Source organism: Misgurnus anguillicaudatus, chromosome 3, assembly GCF_027580225.2.
Source record: "Misgurnus anguillicaudatus chromosome 3, ASM2758022v2, whole genome shotgun sequence".
NCBI classification, from domain to species: Eukaryota; Metazoa; Chordata; class Actinopteri; order Cypriniformes; family Cobitidae; genus Misgurnus; species Misgurnus anguillicaudatus.
The window spans coordinates 925,415-946,511 of NC_073339.2; the positions used below are offsets into that span (position 1 = coordinate 925,415).

Here is a 21,097-nt window from a genome sequence, read left to right on the forward strand (position 1 = left end):
CGTGATGAAAACGCTATAAAAGCACTACACTAAAGGGAAACATAGGGGGAACTGAGTTCGACACAACACCGGTTCAAATGAATGATTCAATCGCGCAACGAACATTTCTAAACCGAAACCAAAACTTATCTTCTGCGTTAGAAAACGTGTCTCTTCAGCTCTCACAAATGCAATCGTTTCAAGGTAAGTTAAGTGGTAATCTACTGTAGAATGCGAATTTAAGCTGCACAACGATTTAACAATTTGCACAAAAATAACAATATTAAATCACACAATTAGAATCGACCTCATTGCGAGTTGATCTAAACAAAACACCACTACATCATTACTTATAATCTACACACAACAATTAGTAAAGCACAATTACGATCAAGTTGATTTGATTTAAAAACGCACCAGTCACAGTTTAACTGAGTTTTAACGGGTCAGTGTCTTCATCACGACCGATGTCATTCCCGCCAACTCTCGACTTTTTTATTATTTAGTCTATTTCCTGCTGGAAAAAACAATAAAACTATTAAAGAAAATTCTAATGGTTTCCATTAAAATACCAATATGAATCATTAGCTTTTACCATAAAAAAACACTACACTGTAGTGTGTTTTGGGCCATATTCCATTAGAACCAATAAAATTCCCAATAAAACCAATAGAATTTCTGTAATGAGTTAATTTTTATTGCATGTATTCATGTGACCTATAACTACAGTATTTTATATTGAAAATGAACCGAATTCATAATTTATATTCATGGATTACTTTCAGATTTTTTTAAATGATCTTTGTTTAACTGTGATGATAAGATGTCATAAGGTTTGAATTCATGGTTTTGAGTACAGTTTCACAAATGGCTTGTTTTTATTATTTGTGATTTTGATTTTTAACACAAAGTTTAAAATTTTAATTTTTGTGAATTAATTTCCCACACCGTTTTAATATCATGTTTAAAATATCATATTCTTGTGTAAATAAGTGAACACAGTTGTTGACATGTGTTTCATAATTTGGTTTGAGAGTTTTCTGGTGCTTTTTCCGTTTTTTATTTTGCTATTTAATTGTCACGCAAAGCCAATAAATTGCCCCGTTTTTTCTGAATGATTAATTATGTGTGGGTTTTCAGATCTGAAATCATTGACATACACGTAAGTCCCAATGAGGAAAGTATGATGAATGAGGTAAGTGCTGATGGTGGACCGACAGCAGTGTCTCCAGTATTCAGTGATCAATCCATGGATAAAAATCATATACTGAGTGATCCTGTGATGACCTTTGACCCCAGGTAAGAGTAATTCAAATGTAAATAACAGACTGAATTGGATCACAATTTGAATTATGTATCTCTGTTACATTTCACAGATAACCCAGGAAGAAATGTGCAAATAATATCTAGATTTGATATTCTTTTATATCTCTTGTTTTATTTGTTTGCCAGGCAAAATAACAAGCAAAAGTATAGCTAACCCCAACCTCAATAAAATAATGAAAAATAATTGAAAAGGTCCAATTGGTACAGTTTATTAGCATTGCAAAGGTCATGGGTCCCATTGCAAGGCAACACACATGCAGAAAATCTTTAGCCTGAGTGCACTTTGTCTTTTTGGATAAAAGGCTCTGCCAAATTTATAGATGTATTATAAACTGTGGACATCAACAACCATCATGAGAAGTGTTTCTGGCCACTTACACAAACCTACTGCTCTCGCAACCCTCACTGGACATCGAGGAGATGTAAGAAAGAATTGGCACATTTATAACTAGAATACACACTGTAACAGTGTCTTTTCTCACTATGAACAGATGTGAGACTCGGAGAGCAACATCTCCAGAGCCCAGCTGTGCGTCTGTGAAGAGCCATCAGTCCATGGATCCTCCCCTCAAGTTCAGCAAAGGAACCATGACAATAAACCCCAGGTGAGGCGTAATCCAGAGACTTGAGACTTAACAGTTCAAATTACAAATACATTTTTTTTTTACATTTATTCACCCTTTTATAGTTTCAAACCGGTATGACACAACATGCAAAGTAATTCTACACATCTAAACATAAATCTACACTATCTACACATCTGCAAAGTTCTACACATAAGGTTTGCAATGACATGAGTTAAAGTAAATACGGACAGAATTTGAGTCATCTTTTAATATCTGAAATTTTAATTTGTTGAAAGGCAAGAAGCAGCATCTTCAGATGACAGCTGTGTGTCTATGAAGAGCCATCAGTCCATGGACCCTCCCCTCAAACTCAGCGAAAGAGCCGTGACCTTTAACCCCAAGTGAGACATAATTTATTACATAAACAGATTATAACTTGGTGTTAAGTGTTACCAACTTCCCCTGATATCAGTCGCTCTGCATCTTGTCGTGCATTGTAGGACATATGTGTCGCTTTTCTCTTCTTATGTCTGCAGTGAGGCTAAAAATGATCAGAGCTCAGATCTTCATCATGAACCAGTAGATGATGTTCTGCAGAGAGTCAAAGACAATCACAAAACCATCATGAAGAACAAGTATGAGAGTTTATTTGAGGGAATCAAACAACATAAGGAACAAACTCACCTGAAGAGGATTTACACACAGCTGTACATCATAGAGGGAGAGAGTGAAGGAGTGAATGAAGAACATGAAGTTTTACACATGGAGAAAAACACCACAACACAACACTTACAAGACACAACAATCTACTGCAATGACATCTTTAAACCCGTACCAGAATATAAAACAGAGAAAAGAAGAGAGAGAAAAGACAAAATCAAGAACGTTCTTACTAAAGGCATCGCTGGAATTGGAAAAACCGTCTCCGTACAGAAGTTCATTCTGGATTGGGCCGAGGGAACGGCCAATCAGGATGTAGATTTCATGTTTGTGCTTCCGTTTCGAGAGCTGAACTTGATTCAAGATGATCAGTACAGTCTTCACAAACTTCTGCTTGACTTTCATCCTGAACTTCAAGATCTGGACTCAAAGATTTATGACGAGTGTAAAGTTGTGTTCATCTTTGATGGTCTGGATGAAAACAGAATAACATTGATTTTTTCAGACGCTGAGAAAGTTTCTGAGGTGACTGAGACTTCATCAGTGCCTGTGTTGATATCAAACCTTATAAAAGGAGATCTGCTTCCCTCTGCTCTCATCTGGATCACCTCCAGACCAGCAGCAGCCAATCAGATCCCATCTAAATACATCAACCGTCTGACAGAAATCCAGGGATTCAGTGACGATCAGAAGGAGGAATATTTCAGGAAGAGAATCAGTGATGAACATCAAGCCAGCAGAATCATCTCACACGTCAGAAGATCAAGAAGTCTCCACATCATGTGTCACATACCAGTCTTCTGTTGGATCTCATCCACTGTGCTTCAAAACATCCTGAAACAAGAAAATGAGAGAGCAGAAATCCCTAAAACTCTGACTGAAATGTACATCCACTTCCTGCTGATTCAGATGAATATGAAGAATGAGAAGTATGATGAGAGAGATCCAGAGAAACTCCTGCAGTCCAACAGAGAAGTGATTGTCAAACTGTCTGAACTGGCTTTCAAACAGCTGATGAAGGGTAATGTGATGTTTTATGAGGAGGAGCTGAGAGAGTCTGGCATAGACATCACTGACGCCTCAGTGTATTCTGGGATTTGTACTGAGATCTTTAAGGAGGAATCTGTGATGCATCAGAGGAAAATCTACTGCTTCATACATCTCAGCTATCAGGAGTTTCTGGCTGCTTTCTATGTGTTGTACTGCCATGTAGTCAATAATGAGCAGTTGTTTCTATATGAAGATGAGTATGAGTATGATAGTCCTGAAGAAATCTCAGACTATGAGTCTCTAATAAGAGGTGCAGTAAATGAAGCTCTTGAAAGTGAAACTGGACATCTGGATCTTTTCCTGCGATTCCTGCTGGGCATCTCACTGGAGTCCAATCAGAGACTCTTAAAGGATCTACTGACACACACGGTGGATACCATTATGGAAGTCACACAGTATATTAAAGATAAAATCAAGGCAAGAAATGATGATGATGATGATGATGATATCTCCGCTGAAAGATCCATCAATCTGTTTCTGTGTCTTCTTGAAGTGAATGATCAGACTCTGTACAGAGAGATTGAGGAGTTTGTGAGATCAGACAAACACTCAGAGAAGAAACTCTCTGCTGCTCACTGTTCAGCAATAGCCTACATGCTTCAGATGTCAGAGGAGGTGCTGGATGAACTGAATCTGAAGAAATACAACACAACACAGGAGGGGAGAAGAAGACTCATACCAGCTGTCAGCAACTGCACAAGAGCTATGTAAGAGTTATTTTACTGTATGTGTTTCCCATATTTATTCTCAAAAACTTCCCAGAGTAATGAGTCGAGTAAGCCCTAATTAAAAATGTAAACTTAGATATTAGTAATGTGATGTGTATTTTAACCCTTTATCTCCTATTGTGCTGTATTTCATCTCTATGCTCAAGATTTACAGACTGGATTGTAACTATTGAGTCCTGTAAAACGTTGTCTTCATGTCTCCAATCCTCAAACTCACCTGTGAGAGATCTGGACTTGAGTAACAATGACCTGCAAGATTTAGGAGTGAAGCTCATCTTTGATGCTCTCAAGAGTCCAGACTGTAAACTAGAGATACTGAGGTTTGACTTTAAATTTACATTTACCAGACACTTTTATCCAAAGTGACCATATGTTGTATTCATTACATTTTCATATCTTAACTCATTACGGAGTTGTAGACTAATTAAAGGCGGAGTCCATGATGTTTGAAAGCCAATGTTGATATTTGAAATCACCTAAACAAACACGCCCCTACCCCAATAGAATCTGGACCTTCTGTTGATAGACCCGCCCCACACATACGCAAACCGGCATTTGATTTGATTTTATTGGCTATAAGTGTGTTTTGGTAGTCGGCCCGTCTCCTTTTCCAACGCGTTTTTCAAACATCGTGGACTCCGCCTTTAATAGAGAATGTTCACTTGTAACAAGTTGCCCCATCAGCAGGTAAGTTGTTACCAGTGACGGCTCGTGACTGCTCATGCCTGCTGCACACGCGTCAAAGGCATTTATGATAAAAGAGACGCTCATGTTCACAAAATACACGCAAGACACTCCCTTAACAGTCAACTCTGATTACGCATGATGAGAGTATGCGAGTATCTGGCAAACGCGAGTGTCTCTTTTATCATAAACCCTTTGGATGCATCTGCAGCAGGCAATTATTTTGACAAGACACGTGATGCACACAGGATCTCTCGATGTGCAGAACACATATTTTAAAAAAGGATCCACACACATGACGGGCTACATACATGTTGTGACGAACTTCGCATCGAGCGCCCTCAAAAAAAGAAGTCACCGCCCGCCACTGGTTGTTACACTAAATTATCTAAAAAGAAGAACACTACGTGATTATTGATTTTAATTTTTAAATTCAAACCAGAACTGGAAATATTTTAACCCTGGGTTATCTTCATTCTTAACCCTGCTTTTAACCCTAGGTTAAGGATCGTTTCACACTTGTAACGTGGAGTTATGCCTGAAAGTAACCCAGGGATATGAAACCCTGCTAGCCCTGCTTTTGTGGGGTTAACCCTGCATTTTGTTGCCAAACGCATGCAGTATGAAATGAAGCAGGGTTATAATGTTATGACCCCTATTAAACATAGCTGAAACAGCTCATGAAGGTGTTCAGGGTTGCTTGATAATTACAGAAAGGTGTAGGAGTAGGGTTTCAGACACCTGTCATAGGGTTTTGGAATGCACAGTGTGAAACGTCAGATTATGAATACCCAGGTTCAACATTCATACCTAACAAAGTTGTGTTGCATAAAATATAAAGTGCATTTTTTTTTACTTTTGAAGCCAAAAAATAAGAAAATTGTGCTAAGGTCAGATTAGAGTGATCTTGACCACATGTGAACACAAAGTTGATTATAGAAGAAGTTGTCACACAAAGTGGCTATTTAATTTTTGAGATAGAGCCTCTAGTGTTGGAGACAACTTACCCAGAAATGATAAAGATAGAAAAATAACTAAATAATTAAACTCTGTATTAGTAAGTGAGGTGTTGACGGAAGAGATGGGTTTTAACAGATTCTTAAAGATGGCTACAGCATCATCAGATCATGTTGCAACTGGCAGATCATTCCACAGATGTGAAAAAGATCCTGAGAAGGAACGCAATAGTGATTATTTCCCTTTTTGGGATGGCACCACAAGACGTCACTCTTTGGCAGAGCCCAGGGATCCAGACGGAACATAAGTCTGTATAAGTCAGTGAAGGTAAGGGGGTGCTGACCCAGTGGTGGTTTTAAAGGCCAGGAGCAGAGCTTTGAATTTGAAGCCAGTATAATCTGACAATGAGAGGAGTGACGTGCGCCCTCTTTGGCTCATTGAAGACCACTCTTACCGCTGCATTCTGGATCATCTGTAGGGGTTTGATTGTGCAGGCTGGGAGTCCGGCCAGTAGTGCACTGCAATATTCCATTCTGAACAGGACAGGGGCCTGGGCTAGGACTTGTGTTGTGTAGCATACTCAGATAGGAAAGGTTTTATTTTTCTAATGTTGTAGAGGATGAATCTGCAAGAATGGGCAGTGCTGGCAACATGATCCGTGAAACTAAGCTGATCATCAATGACCACTCCCAGGTTTCTGGCTGTTCTGGAAGGTGTAATGGTCACGTAGCCTAGTTAAACGGAAAGGTTGTGATGAATGTTAGGGTCAGTCGATATCACAAGGAGTTCGGCAAGGTTTAGCTGGAGATTATGATCCTTCTTACAGAATGAGATGCTGAGATCACTCAGGCATTCTTAGATGCGGACAGAAACCATTGGATTGTCAGGCTGGAATGACAGGTGGAGTTGTGTGTCATCCGCATAACAGTGGTAGGAGAAGTATTGAGATGTTGGGGTTCAGAGACGTCACTTCTCCAGGATACTTTAAATGGCCTGCTTGAGAGGTAAGACTTGAACCATAGTAGCACTGTTCCAGAGACACCCAGAGTTTTGCGGGTCAACAGGAGGATGTGGTGGTTGACAGTGTCAAAAGCGGCAGATAGATCCAGTAGGATCAGTAAAGATGATTTGGAGGCTGCTCTTGCCTGCCTTAGGGCATCAATGCCCGAGAGCAGTGCAGTCTCGGTTGAGTGACCGCTCTTGAAGCCAAACTGATTGCTGTCCAGGAGGTTATTTTGTGTGAGGAAGGAGGAGAGCTGGTCACAAACCACGCGCTTTAGAGTCTTTGCAATAAAGGGAAGGAGAGATACCGGTCTGAATCTAATTTCAACTCCTGTGCTGGAAATGTGTTCTGGACACACACACACACACACACACACACAATATTATTTACATGGTTGTAACGAATCCACAGAGAGGTAAGCGATTTGAGAACCCAAGTGCAGTTTATTAAAAACATAGACATAAACAAGAACTAAACAAAGACATAAACAAAAACAAGATATGGCATGAAAACTTAACAAAGAGAAGGACAGGAGCCATTTCTCATTGTCAAGGAAGGATCATCGGAAGCCAGAACTTCGAGGACTCTACGTCATCGATGTCCGTCGAAGGACTGTTCCAATGCCGAGGATACTGGGAATTTCAGCCAAGGACTGAGTCCTTCATTCGAGAAATATCCCATATACAGGAAAGGATGCATTTGTGTATCCTTCACGCTCTTGGCGCGCTGAAATCACCCACAATCCTATGCACGCAGCACCGAAAGCACACCTTTCATTGACGCAATGATGCAATGACGTGCACTTGCTAGCCTGTTCCATTTAACATGTTCTCCAAATGCTTAAGAGGAGCCTCGCCTAGCCTCTGAAGGAAGTGACTTGTAAGGCTAGTCGTGCCAAGGAAGTATCCTTGACATTGAGAAACGGCCATTAACAAAGCTTGACAAAGAAAAGGAACCAATCAGAACATGACACAACAGGAAACAGGGAAACAAGAAACAACATGGCAAAACATGATATCAAAATTAAAGACATGAACATGAGCACAAGAACTTCAAAATAAAAGACATGAGCACATGCCAAAACCATCACAATTGTACAAAATGTATTAAATGTATCACTTAATCCTTTATCAATCTCTTTAGATTGTCAGGGTGTAATTTGACTGCTGAGTGTTGTGAAAGTTTATCTTCATGTCTTCAATCCTTAAACTCACCTGTGAGAGATCTGGACGTGAGTAACAATGACCTGCAGGATTCAGGAGTGAAGCTCATCTCTGATGCTCTCAAGAGTCCAGACTGTAAACTACACACATTGAGGTGAGACATTCAAATTTAAATACTAATATGTAAAATTGTAAAGTTTGAATATAAGATAACTAATAAGCAAATATTAAAATGGTTTTATGACATGCATGTAAATAAAAGTAATACCTTGTCTTGTCCTCGGCCCCCGAGACTAACATACCCAGTTTCAGCTGCCGTGATGCTCACCACTGATCTACTTGCTTCCCATCATAGTGACGCACAGACAATGTCTGCCGAGCAACACCCACATGCTTCAATTAATTTTTTATTGTATAATATAGTATTTGATATATAGTTTATCTTCTATAGGATCAGCTGTTTCTGGTTTTTACTCCCTAGGACTTTTTTACACACATGTTTTGTACTCGTTTTTTTAACCCGTTGGGAGACTGACATTAGCTTAACTTAGAACTCTCTTCTATACAATACATTAATTCTCCACTCACTAGAACGGTTTAATCTTAGCCACGCTACTTTGCTACTTTTGTTTTCTCTTGTTTTTATCAATTTAAAGCTGCTTCGTAACAATGAAACAATTGTGAAAAGTGCTATATGAATTAAATTACTTTGAAAAAGTGGTTACTGCTTGTTGTTGAAGCTGGACAATTTTTCAGATTTTATTAATTAATTAAAAAATAAACACTTTGACACAGTTCCGTTATATTTAAAACTAGGAATTGAGGTTTGTGAATGAATGTTATTTAAACTACTGTATATCACATACTGCTTTACAGAAATCTGCCTGTGCAGCCGAGAGTTACAAATGATACAATTATTAGAGTAAAAGAATTTACATCTTAGCCGACTATGTACAAACACGCTAAAGTAAGACACAACGAGGGCTCAAATTGACTGGCTTTTTTGTGCAGAAGTGTGCTATGACTTTACTATGTGATCAGACTTGTTGGAACATCAGTATGAATAAAATGGGTGCTAATATCTTTATTTTTTCTCTTCAGATTGTCCATGTGTAATCTGACTGCTGAGTGTTTTGAAAGTTTATCTTCATGTCTCGAATCCCCAAACTCACCTGTGAGAGATCTGGACTTGAGTAACAATGATCTGCAGGATTCAGGAGTGAAGCTCATCTCTGATGCTCTCAAGAGTCCAGACTGTAAACTACACACATTGAGGTATTTATCTCTAGATACTGATTTACTGATTTATAATTTAAGAGGATGAACTGACTGATGTTGATGTGTGATCTCTCTGAGATTATCAGGTTGTATGGTGACAGATGAAGGTTGTTGTTATTTGGCTTCAGCTCTGAGTTCAAACCCATCATCACACCTGAGAGAGCTGGATCTGACCTACAATCACCCACAACACTCAGGACGCCAGATGCTCTCTCAGATACTCAATGATCCCAAGTGTACACTGGAGATACTCAAGTATGAACCTAACACCAGTACTCACAATGAAGGAAAGTTCAGAATTACAGCAGGACTACATAAATGTAAGTCTACACACTCATACACAAACAGATTAATTTAGTGATTGTTGTTGTTGTGTTATAAATGTCTCTTCTTGTGTTCAGACGCCTGTGATCTCACACTTGATGCAAACACAGCACACAAATGTCTCACACTGTCTGAGGACAACAGAAAGGTGACGTACGTGATTGATCCTCAGCCGTATCCTGATCATCCAGACAGATTTGAGGAGTGTATTCAGGTTTTGTGTAGAGAGAGTCTGACTGGACGCTGTTATTGGGAGGTTGAATTCAGCTGGCGAGCTCGTATATCAGTGACGTATAAAAGCATCAGCAGGAATGAAAGAAGCAGCGAATGTGATCTTGGATTTAATGTGAAGTCCTGGAGTCTGTATTGCTCTGCTAATAGACTGATAGTCCGTCACAATGAAAGCAGCATTGATATACCTCCTCCTTCAACTTCATCTAATAGAGTAGGAGTTTATCTGGACTGGTCAGCGGGCACTTTGTCCTTCTACAGCGTATCTGATACACAAACACTCACACACTTACACACAATCAACACAACATTCACTGAACCTCTATATGCTGGGTTTAGAGTTTATGACTTTGTGTTACTGTGTTGAAATCTTTTCACACTTACAGTGCTTTATTGTAAATATGAAATATGCCTCTTATACCACAGTTACCACAGACATTGCTCTGACCGGTCAGGTGTGCATTTATCGAAAAATAATGCATACCTGTAAAACATTTCTCAACCAATAATAATAAAGCATTCAACAGCCCTGTGGTATAGATGGTTTAAGCAGGACCAATGTAAACAAACAGCTTTTGTGGACTAAGCTTAACTTCCAGTAGACTTCCACACAGAATCAATAACAACAGAGTCATTTACAGTAGTTTATTTTTGACTACAGGGAAATAAATGATAAGTAAATGATCTTTGTTTATATATCATATCTAACGCGTATCAAGCATTACACTGAGCTAACGTTACTGTGTAAAAATAATGTATACAATGTTAGCCACAGGTCGTTAAATTCTGGCCTTGCTGTCAAATCTCTCCTCACAGTTGTGATCCAGTCTCACCTCGTCTTTAGCAAACCAAAAAATTGTGTTTTCAACAAGGTATGTCAGAGATCAGTTTAGCCACTTACTAGCCAGACCGATAAATACAGATCAGAAGTTCGTTTCAGGTGCAACAATTTACATGCATCCAATGAAACCCTCTATACCCTTTTTTAACCCGGGGAGGCAGCCTTCTTGGGCTTAACTTAGCTTCCTCTTCTAGACGTTACATTAGTAATACGCTCGCTTATAATGTTGAGTCATAGACGCAGCAAATTTAACTGCTTATGCTATCATATATATATTATGTTGTGCTATCTGTCGTTTTTCTGTGCTTTTCACTGTTTCTCAAAATGTAAAGCTGCTTTGAAACAATTAACTATTGTGAAAAGCGCTATATAAATAAAATTGAATTGAAAAAAATTGAATTGTACATGAATTATGTATTTATTTATGTATAATAAAAATACTTGCAGAAACTTAGCGTGATGTTTATTTCTGTGTATATTTCTGAAGAGAAACATTTACAATTTGAATTTATTTGTACTGGAGCAAGTTTGACAATAAATCTTGTTTTATAGCAGCTTTACCTTACAAACCCCAGTGAATGAGACTGTTATAAGTAAAATAGGAGCAGGAAGATACAAAGCAAATACAGTATAAACTGTTTTGGAATGTAAAAAATGAGAAATAAACCTATTTAAAAAAATAGTTTTTTGTCTCAATCTCTGAAATTTTTTGGGGAGGCCCCTTGGTATCCAAAGATAGGACTCCGGTGCACCCTCTTGGACTCGCATCAAGGGTCCCTAAGATCTGCACTACATGATGTCATCAAAGTGTGGACTCTGTCCACAAGTCTGGAGTGTGCCATTTAGGAGTGTGCCATCTCTCTCTCCTGCCTAGGTGTTCAAGTGCATATCATGAAACTTGTTGGAACTAGTTTGTATTTGTGATACTGAAAGCATTTTTCTTACAAAACAAATCGTGGCAGTTCAAGGGAGATAAAAAAATGTCTTCTCTCTCCAGTACAGCAGGAGGCGCTCTGCAGCTCTTCAGTCCACATATAAACACACTAAAGAAAGAAAGAGCTCGCGTGTGATGTGTTTGTGTATCATCAGTGTTTTTCTCTCTTGAGTGTTTTATTGAGTGTAAACAGAGTCTTGTCTCTGTGTATTTTAGTGTTGATGATGGATGTGATGTGCTGTAAATCAGTAGGAACTGATCTGTCCATGCTGGATATTGATGATTTCATGACAGAAATCTCTCAGCTGAAGAAAGAGGTGGCGTTACTGGAGACAAAGCTGAGGTTAAGAGGAGATGAAGGACTGAAGAGAGAGGTTTGTACAGCTTAAACATCCTTTAACTGAATCAGACAACATCAAATCATTTCTAATCTTACTCTGTGTGTGTTTGTTGTGAATCTTCCACACAGGACTCCGAGCTCAGTCTGACTTTACTCTGTTATACTGAGTCAAAGCACACAGACGCTCAGGACACTACAGTGTGTGACAGTAATCAGGACTTACAGGATGATGAATCTACTGATCAAACCTCCACAGAGTCTCTGGATTCTGTCTGTAACGCTGGAGAACAGCAGCAGATCCTGCACACCAAACTCAACATGTGTTCAGTCAAACTGGAGGACTGTGGGAACCAAACTGAGATTAAAACAGAAGAGGAAAATCTCACGGATGATGATGAAGACAATGATGAGGAGGAGGATGAGAATTATGACAACGATGATAAAGATTATATTCCTTCAGGTATGTTTCTTCTTCTTTTATAACAGGGGTTTTAATCTTTTTGTCAGCTGAACCCTTTTGATCAAAATGATTTATTTGAGGGGACCCCCATGAGATTTTTAGTTTTAAAGTTTTAATTTTACATGGTTATTGTTGTTATTATTACCTGTTTATTGAACTTTTATCTGTTATTTTTCTTTTAAAATATAAAATATATCGGTCCACTTTGCTTGCATGAGTTCTATATATACACAACATTTTACTTGGTGTTTATATTGGTGTTTTCAGGGACATCACTATTCCTTTTACTAAGTCATGTGCTTCAGTGTAAATCTCAAGTTTAAAGTCCCTGTGAACCAGAAGTCATGATCGACTTTAATTCCATTACAACTGGGCGATATGGCAAAAAAGAAAATGCAAGGTGTTTTTTAATTAATGCAGCTTAAACATTCATTTTAGTCTGGGACTAAGATAAGGCCTGTCATGGAAACCATCCCCTAGTGTTTAGATCTGAGATGTGGGTATTATAATATTGAAATGAATAATTAATAATATTTATTTATGTTTTAAATATTTAGAATATTATATTTTACTCTCCGATTTCTTATTAATATTTTAAATTTTAAAGGTGACCAAGAATGCATGGAAATAATGTTACATTGTTCTTTGATATCTAAATATAAGGTTTTGGGCTTTTTTAAGTGAAAAAATGATCCAGATACAGATTTACATGTCCATTTACAACCCTAGGATTTGCCCCAGAATGAAATGGTCTGTTATTACCTTATTTAAAAGGGTAATGAGGGTCCCTTAACTAGCTCTCGTAGAAAACAAATTGCTGCGTGAATGATGGAAAGTTTATGCATCCAACCTTAACTTAGATGTTTGAGCCTGTCTCGGATGAAGGTACAGATTTTGAACAAAAAACAATTGTTAGATGTTTCTGAGTGGTACGTTTATTTAGTTTTTTCAGTATGCCCATGCAAAACGTAAGTTAGCTGTAAGGCCAAAGGTTTTCCAAAGGAAATTCAGCTTAGCTAACTAGCAGCATTCATAATTTTTTAGCACTGCAAGAACATTATAATTAACGTTATGTGTCACCATATGACAATGACTTATACTGTCCACTGTTGTAATTAACTTGCGTTAAATGCCAAACATGTTCTTATGGATGTATATCATTATTCTGTGCTGTGATGATGACAGAAATATTATGACTGTGCCTGTAAAGATTTTATACGCTGCTGTCACGTTATTTGAGCTGTTTCTAAATGAAGGCAAACTGCTGTCAGCGTGTCGTGTTGACAAAGTAAATAGGTCTTCTTACAATCTGTGCTATTTAGTTTGGTAGTTAAAGGAGCAGTATGTAAGAAATTTATATCAATTAATCATAAAATGGCCCTGATATGTCACTAGACATTAAGAAATCATTTAAAAAGTGGAGTTGCAGCCCTCAACTGATGTTTATGTTGTCATGATGTGTACTGGCCACAAGTTTTGTGATTGCAGTACCAGTTTTGGCCACAATCCTACATACTGTTTCTTTAACAGCAGCTAATGTTAACTTTACCACAGACACATCTTGCGTTCTATCTCGACAACACAGTAAATTAATGTTACAGTTAATGTTGTTTGCTCACTAAGAAACTTTAAATTTAAACCGAAGTCAACAGCAATGAAATCACTACTTATGGTTTGTTGTAGAGCAGTGGTTCCCAAACTTTTTCAGTGTGCGTCCCCCCTTGTGTACGGTGCATTCCTTCGTGGCCCCCCCAAAGGAAATTTGTGACAAAACTGTTCTAAAACTCAACATTTTAATAAAAAAAACATTAAATTATACAAAAAGTAGTGCTTTTGGTTAGTAGCCTTATTTTTTTAGGTTTAATCACACAGAATTCATGATAATTAATGTAATTCATAAAGTGTCATAAAACTGGGGACCCCCTGGCACCATCTCACGGCCCCCCTGTTGGCCCCGGCCCCCAGTTTGATAACCACTGTTGTAGAGGTTGTAATGGCCATATTGCCCCCTTTTTCAGTATCAAACCCTGAGCGAAGCCTGCTTGATATTGTACCAGGTTAAAAAACTGTCCGCGTTGAAATGGCCAGAGTAAATAAACAGCTTTACATTGAATTGCTCCAGTATCCGGTTGTGCCTGAACATAACATTTATATCCATGTTCTGCCATTTTTGTCCTTGCTTGTTTCTTCTTTATACCTGCAAAACCCATCTGCATTAAAAACTGCTATCATCAGACCTCTATTGAAAAAACCCACCCTGAATGCAGAAGTTCTCTCAAACTACAGGCCCATATCCAATCTTCCATTCCTATCGAAGGTTCTAGAAAAAATTGTTGCAGCACAACTTCATGATCACCTCAAACACAATAATCTGTATGAAAAGTTTCAATCTGGTTTCTGCCCTGGCCATAGCACAGAAACAGCCCTGGCCAGGGTCACCAATGACCTCCTGATGGCAGCAGATACTGGTTCCCCATCACTACTCATCCTCCTGGACCTCACAGCTGCTTTTGATACAGTAGACCACAACATTCTTCTACACCGCCTGCAATACACTATTGGACTCTCACAAAATGTTCACAACTGGTTCACCTCTTACCAGACCAACAGGACTGAGCATGTCACCTTGGGCAACGCCAAATCACACACCCACAATGTCACCTGCGGTGTTCCTCAGGGCTATGTGCTGGGCCCTACCCTCTTTTCCATCTACATGCTCCCCCTTGCCAGTGTGATTAGCAGACATGGCATAACATTTCATTGCTATGCGGATGACACACAGCTCTACCTCAAGATAACCTCCAGTTCTTCCGCTCCCCTGCCAACAACTACACTGACCACCTGCCTGGAGGAGATAGAGGCGTGGATGAAGCTCAATTTCTTTCAGCTAAACGGCTCCAAAACAGAAGACATCCTGGTTGGCACACCACATCAGCTCTGCTCTTCCACCATCACCAATATTACGTTCTCTGGCCAAACCATCTCCCTCTCCACATCTGTTACCAACTTGGGTGTTAAAATGGACTCACAACTTACCTATGACACTCACATCAAACACCTCTGTAAAACATCTTTCCACCACCTCAAGAACATCGCCAAACTCCGTCCAACACTCACCCTAGCAGATGCAGAGAAGCTCGTCCATGCCTTTGTCTCTTCTAAGCTGGACAACTGTAATGCACTCCTCATCAGGATCTCTGGCAAGAGCATACAGAGGCTTCAATATATACAGAATAGTGCTGCCAGGATCCTGATGAGGGTGCGTAAGCATGACCACATTACCCCAATTCTGAAATCCCTTCACTGGCTCCCTGTCCCACTCAGAATTGAGTATAAGGTCGCCCTCCTCACCCACCAGTGCATCTACGGACATGCTCCCCTTTACCTACAGGAACTGCTCACCCCCCAGACCTCCTCACTCACCTGTCTGCAACTTCGAACACTCTCCCACTCCAAGAACCAAGCTCTGTAGTATGGGTGATAGGGCTTTTTCATCTGCTGCCCCCAGGCTGTGCAACACCCTCCCTGACCACCTGAGAGCCCCACAGACTACTCTGTAGCACTTTGAGATTGCTAAATATAAAGTGCAATACAAATAAAAGGTATTATTATTATTATTATTAAATGTTGGGTGCAAACATCACAGTTGGTCTTATGTTGAGATTTCACTTTAATTTTTTTGACACTGGTTATGTATGGAAGTGCTTCTTCAAAACATTAAGACCAGCATGACCTTCAATTAGCTTTCGGTGGCATCCAGCTAAAGCCTCAACATTTTGAATGCTGTTTATGTTAATTTCATGTTCATGTTCAAAGAAAATGGGTAAAGTGTTTTATAACTGCTCCTCATGCTCTGTATCTTTTCTTTGTACAAATTGTCCATCATGTCCATTTCAATATCTTTAATGTTTCTTTCAGATGATAAGAGTGATTCATGCTGTGATGGGGAAATAACATCTTCAACATCAGAAGAGCGACGGACAGCACAAACTCTTTCCAGCATCACTGGCGGAGAGACATTGAGCTCACAGAGAAAACACACAGAACAAAAACTCTTCACCTGCAGGAAATGTGAGATCAGCTTTACAACCTTACAAGAACAGAAATGTCATTATTCAAAAGTCCACAGAGTGAGGAAGAAGAAGCAGTATCATTGTGAGCAGTGTGATGAAGTTTATTCCTCCCTTTCTAAACTGAAAGTTCACATGAGGACACACAGTGAGGAAACACCGACATTCAGCTTAGAGAAACATGAACACACAGAACAAAAACTTTTCAGCTGCAGGAGATGTGATATCAACTTTACTACCTTACAAGAACATACACGTCATTATTCAAAAGTGCACAGAGGAAAGCACTGTGAGCAGTGTGGTAAAGGTTATCTCTCAATTACTAGTCTGAAAGTTCACATGATGACACACAGTGGTGAAAGACCGTTCCAGTGCAGTAAATGTGACATGCGTTTCAGAACCAGGGATACTCTTATTGGTCATGAGAGAATTCACACAGGAGAAAAACCGTACAAGTGTCCTCACTGTGAGATGAGTTTCAGCCAAAAAGCTTATCTGAAGAAACACGTGTTTTTACACACCAATGAGAGACCGTATCAGTGCAATCAATGTGACAAAGCCTTTAGGGATTCAGGTTGTCTAAAGATACACCAAAAAATTCACTCTGAGAAACTCCATCAATGTTCACACTGTGATAAACGTTTCCGTCATAGATCTTATCTGATACGTCACGAGAGGATTCACACTGGAGAGAAACCTTACCTCTGCTCTTACTGTGGTAAAAGATTTTCTTGTTCAGGTGCTTTTAAAGTTCATCAGAGAGTTCACACTGGAGAGAAACCTTATCCGTGCAGTGTTTGTGGGAAGAGTTTTACTAAACATTGCGGCTTGGTGTCACACCGGAGAACTCATACAGGAGAAAGACCTTACAAATGCTCTCTGTGTGAGAAGACGTTTACTCAAGCGGTTCTCCTAAGAATCCATCTGAGAGTTCACACTGGAGAGAAACCTTACCGATGCTCCATCTGTGGAGAGAGATTCGCTAATGTCGGACCTTTTAAGACTCATCAGAAGAAACATGTTCAAAACGACCTAACCAATAAAAAAGACTCCAAATGTCTGAACAGTAGAATAAATTAAATATGTATTGACTAAATAATTGTTCCCTTACTACTGACTCTGTCCCCTTCTCTTAAAAATGCTATTTTCACCTCAGTTTAATATGTCCAGCAGCCATATCACCCTGTAGCCCAAGACCTTTAGTTGGATCAGCAGGGGGTACTCACCCCCTATACCCCAGTTTATTGACGGGGGACACCGTACTGTCAAAAAGCACCGTCCTTTGGAAAAGACGTAAAAAACCGAGGTCCTGACTCTTTGTGGTCCCAGGATGTCCTTCGAAAAGAGTCAGGCTGTTCCTTGGTATACTGGTCAAATTTGTCCATTGGCCTAGTAAACTTAAAATTAGGCATTTGTACAGAGAGTCTAGCCACGCTCCATTGCAAAGCGTTACTTCCATTAAGGAGGGTCCTCTGTTGAAGTTTAAAACTATTGGATCTGCCCAGAGTCACTCAGGATCTGCCATAGGCAATCGCTAACGTGTGGCCGTGACGTATATTATGCGCCGAAACCGTCCGGAAACAACAAGTCAGAATAATCAGACAAACAAAACTTATCAAACCTGGTTCTTGCTTCGGCTTTAACTTCTTCTGTATATTCAGCAGTTTTGCAACAACGGGCCGAATAGCTTTTCTCACGTCTTTCTCCGCTGCCATTACTGAACTACAACTCAAACTGACGCACGACCTCAACGTCATCGTTCTTAGCCACCCCCCTCTGTTCGCTGATTGGACTTGCAGATTTTTGCAGGAGAAAACGAAACTCTACACATAGCACTGAAACAGTACTACTAAAAATCACTAATGACATCTTGGTATCTGCAGACTCTGGCTGTTTTACTGTCCTTATTTTACTTGCCCTGATTCTGAGTGCTGCTTTTGATACTGTTTAACACAGTGTTCTTATCTGGTTCTGCTCTTTCGTGGTTTGTTTTTATCTCACCGAAAGAAACTTCATCTCAATGTACAATGTATTTTAAATCTTTCATTGTTCCACTTATGTAAGGTGTTCCGCAAGGCTCAGTTCTTGGTCCATTACTCTTTCTAGTTTATGTACTGCCCCTTTATCATATTATCTATTTACATGGTTTTAAATATCACAGTTATGCAGGTGACATTTAAACATTGTTCACTGCCTTAACTTCACTTTTCAACTTCAGTTTTTGAACAGATATAAAGGTATAACATTTATTTATCAATATTATGTATTATTGTGTATCTTGAATTAAAGTTTATGTATACTATGGGGTGATTTGCCGGACAGAGATTAGGACTAGGCCTTAGTTTAATGAGGAAATATCACTAGTTTTAAAAAACATGCCTTACTAAAAACAATACTTGTGTGCATTTTGATACCATTTTGAGTTTAACCCACAAAATTTCTGTAAACATAGGACACACACACACGACAAATTTCTCAATTGCACATTCGAAAACTTACTATCATATTACTCACAGCTAGTATTACTGTTAACTAGAAAAAGGCAAACACATAGACCTTGTATTGCAAAATGTGTCATGAAGGTAAACTAAAAACGCCACGGCTTCAGTTTGCAAAGCAATTTTGAATTATACCTAGCCAACATTGATATGTGGGCCCTACGTGGGTCCCATCTGGGCAGAATGGGTTACATGTGGGCACGGGCTTCACATGGGCAATATATGTGGGTCCCATGTGGGTTTCACTATGTGGGTCCCATATAGACTTGCCCATGTGGGATAATAATGTGGGTGCCTATAATTTGATGCTTGAAATGCATCTTTATTCATTTAAAACCTTGAAATAATAACTTTTGGTTGATTGTCATTTTTATATAAAGAGCAAATAATATAACAGATATGATTTGATAAGTATAAAACATTTTAATTAAAAAGGCATTTATAATGTTTACCTGTCTATGAATTTATCATTTATTAATTTTATTTTAATTTGCACAGATGAGAATGAGGAAAAATAAGGAATGTCAGAAAGCTCATCAGATTGTTAGTGTGTTAATTAAAGAAACATTTCAAACATTCTGAAAGGAGCCTGATTAGTGGAGTCAGGTGTTTCATATAAGGAGAACAAATTATGACCTGTTCACTGCTACGACACATTACACTTGATAAAGTAGTTCTGCTTCAAATGTTTTTAATTGTGAATTTTTCACATAATATAATAATCATATTTTATATAATCTTTGATAAAATAGGCGGACTTTTAAAATTACAACTATAAATATGATTCAATTCAATTCTATTTATATAGCGCTTTTCACAATTGGTGATTGTTTCAAAGCAGCTTTACATTAATAGAAGCAGTGGAAAGCACAGAAAAACGACAGATAGCACAACATAATACATCAGTGTTTCCCAATCCTGGTCCTCGGGCACCCCCTCCCAGAAAGTTTTAGATGTCTCCTTATTTAAAACACCTGATTCGACTCATCAGCCTCCTTCCAAAATGGTAAACATGTGTCCCTAACAAGCTGATGAGTTAATTCAGGTGTGTTAAATAAGGAGACATCTAAAACTTTCTGGGAGGGGGTGCCCGAGGACCAGGGTTGGGAAACACTGTAATACATGATAGCAAAAGCAGCTAAATTTGCTGCGGCTATGAATCAACATTATAAGCGTGCGTATTGCTAATGTAACGTAAAGAAGAGGGTGCTAAGTTAAGCCCAAGAAGGCTGCCTCCCCGGGTTGAAAAACCCCCTAGGAGAAAAAAAACCCCAGGCTCAGCCGGGGAAGTAAAAAAAAGTCCTAGGAGGGAAAATGGATGCAGTGACACCCTTTTAAGGACTGACGTCCCGCCCCCGACTAGTGGGCTTAACACCACAAATCTATACCCATCGTGCTTTATTGAAATCCGGACGAGCAAGGGAGTAAAGGGGAGACGGGGACGTGACTGCGCCAGCCATCTCCCTGATGCCTGTGTGGGCTTCACAGTACTCCCCTACTCGACTCAGAAACCTCAGGTGGAGGGCCGAGCAAGTGATAACATAATGCCATACATAATTTTCAATCACTCCTCTGCGCTTGGCAATTAATGGCCCGATTCGGGGATTTATTGGTGTAGGTTTGAAGTTTTGGCCTTGTATTGTGGTTTGTATGTGCACAGAGTAGCGTTTCTTTTCCTTATATGTAGCCTTTTCTATTTTATACGTGACATTTGTTTTTGAAAGTTTATGCCCGGCTCATGGTTTGCTGCACATATGTAAACAAGTAAGGAGAGATTAAACATTTTTCTTAAGATTATTAATAGCATTTACCATGCTTTGAAGTGTTGACGAAAATGAGGATTTAGTTTATTTATTTATTAGGTTGTACAAGCTATCTATTGTGAGATGAGTACCATTACTAAAACAATTATGTGAATGCCTTGTTAAAGAGAAAAGTTTTAAGTCTAGATTTAAAGGTATCTATTGTGTCTGATTCTCGGACAACGGTTGGTAAATCATTCCAG

At 39.1% G+C, this 21,097-nt stretch overlaps 2 protein-coding genes across 2 annotated transcripts in view; both read left to right on the top strand.

Moving 5' to 3' along the window:
* Positions 1-11,216, top strand: part of LOC129445294 (uncharacterized) — a 36,886-nt gene extending 25,670 nt beyond the window's left edge. Inside the window, 8 exon segments of the mRNA XM_073860043.1 lie at positions 1,120-1,278; positions 1,797-1,910; positions 2,168-2,272; positions 2,408-4,288; positions 4,456-4,629; positions 8,097-8,270; positions 9,218-9,714; positions 9,796-11,216. Of these exon segments, the coding sequence (XP_073716144.1) occupies positions 1,120-1,278; positions 1,797-1,910; positions 2,168-2,272; positions 2,408-4,288; positions 4,456-4,629; positions 8,097-8,270; positions 9,218-9,714; positions 9,796-10,439 (3,748 nt within the window). The 3' untranslated portion in view covers positions 10,440-11,216.
* A 617-nt stretch (positions 11,217-11,833) lies between these two features.
* LOC129445324 (uncharacterized) lies at positions 11,834-19,543 on the top strand. Its single transcript, XM_055206521.2, has 3 exons — positions 11,834-12,098; positions 12,194-12,524; positions 16,443-19,543. The coding sequence occupies exons 1-3, from the start codon at positions 11,946-11,948 to the stop codon at positions 17,672-17,674; spliced, it is 1,716 nt and encodes a 571-aa protein (XP_055062496.2). The 5' UTR covers positions 11,834-11,945; the 3' UTR covers positions 17,675-19,543.
* The last annotated feature ends 1,554 nt before the right edge of the window (positions 19,544-21,097 follow it).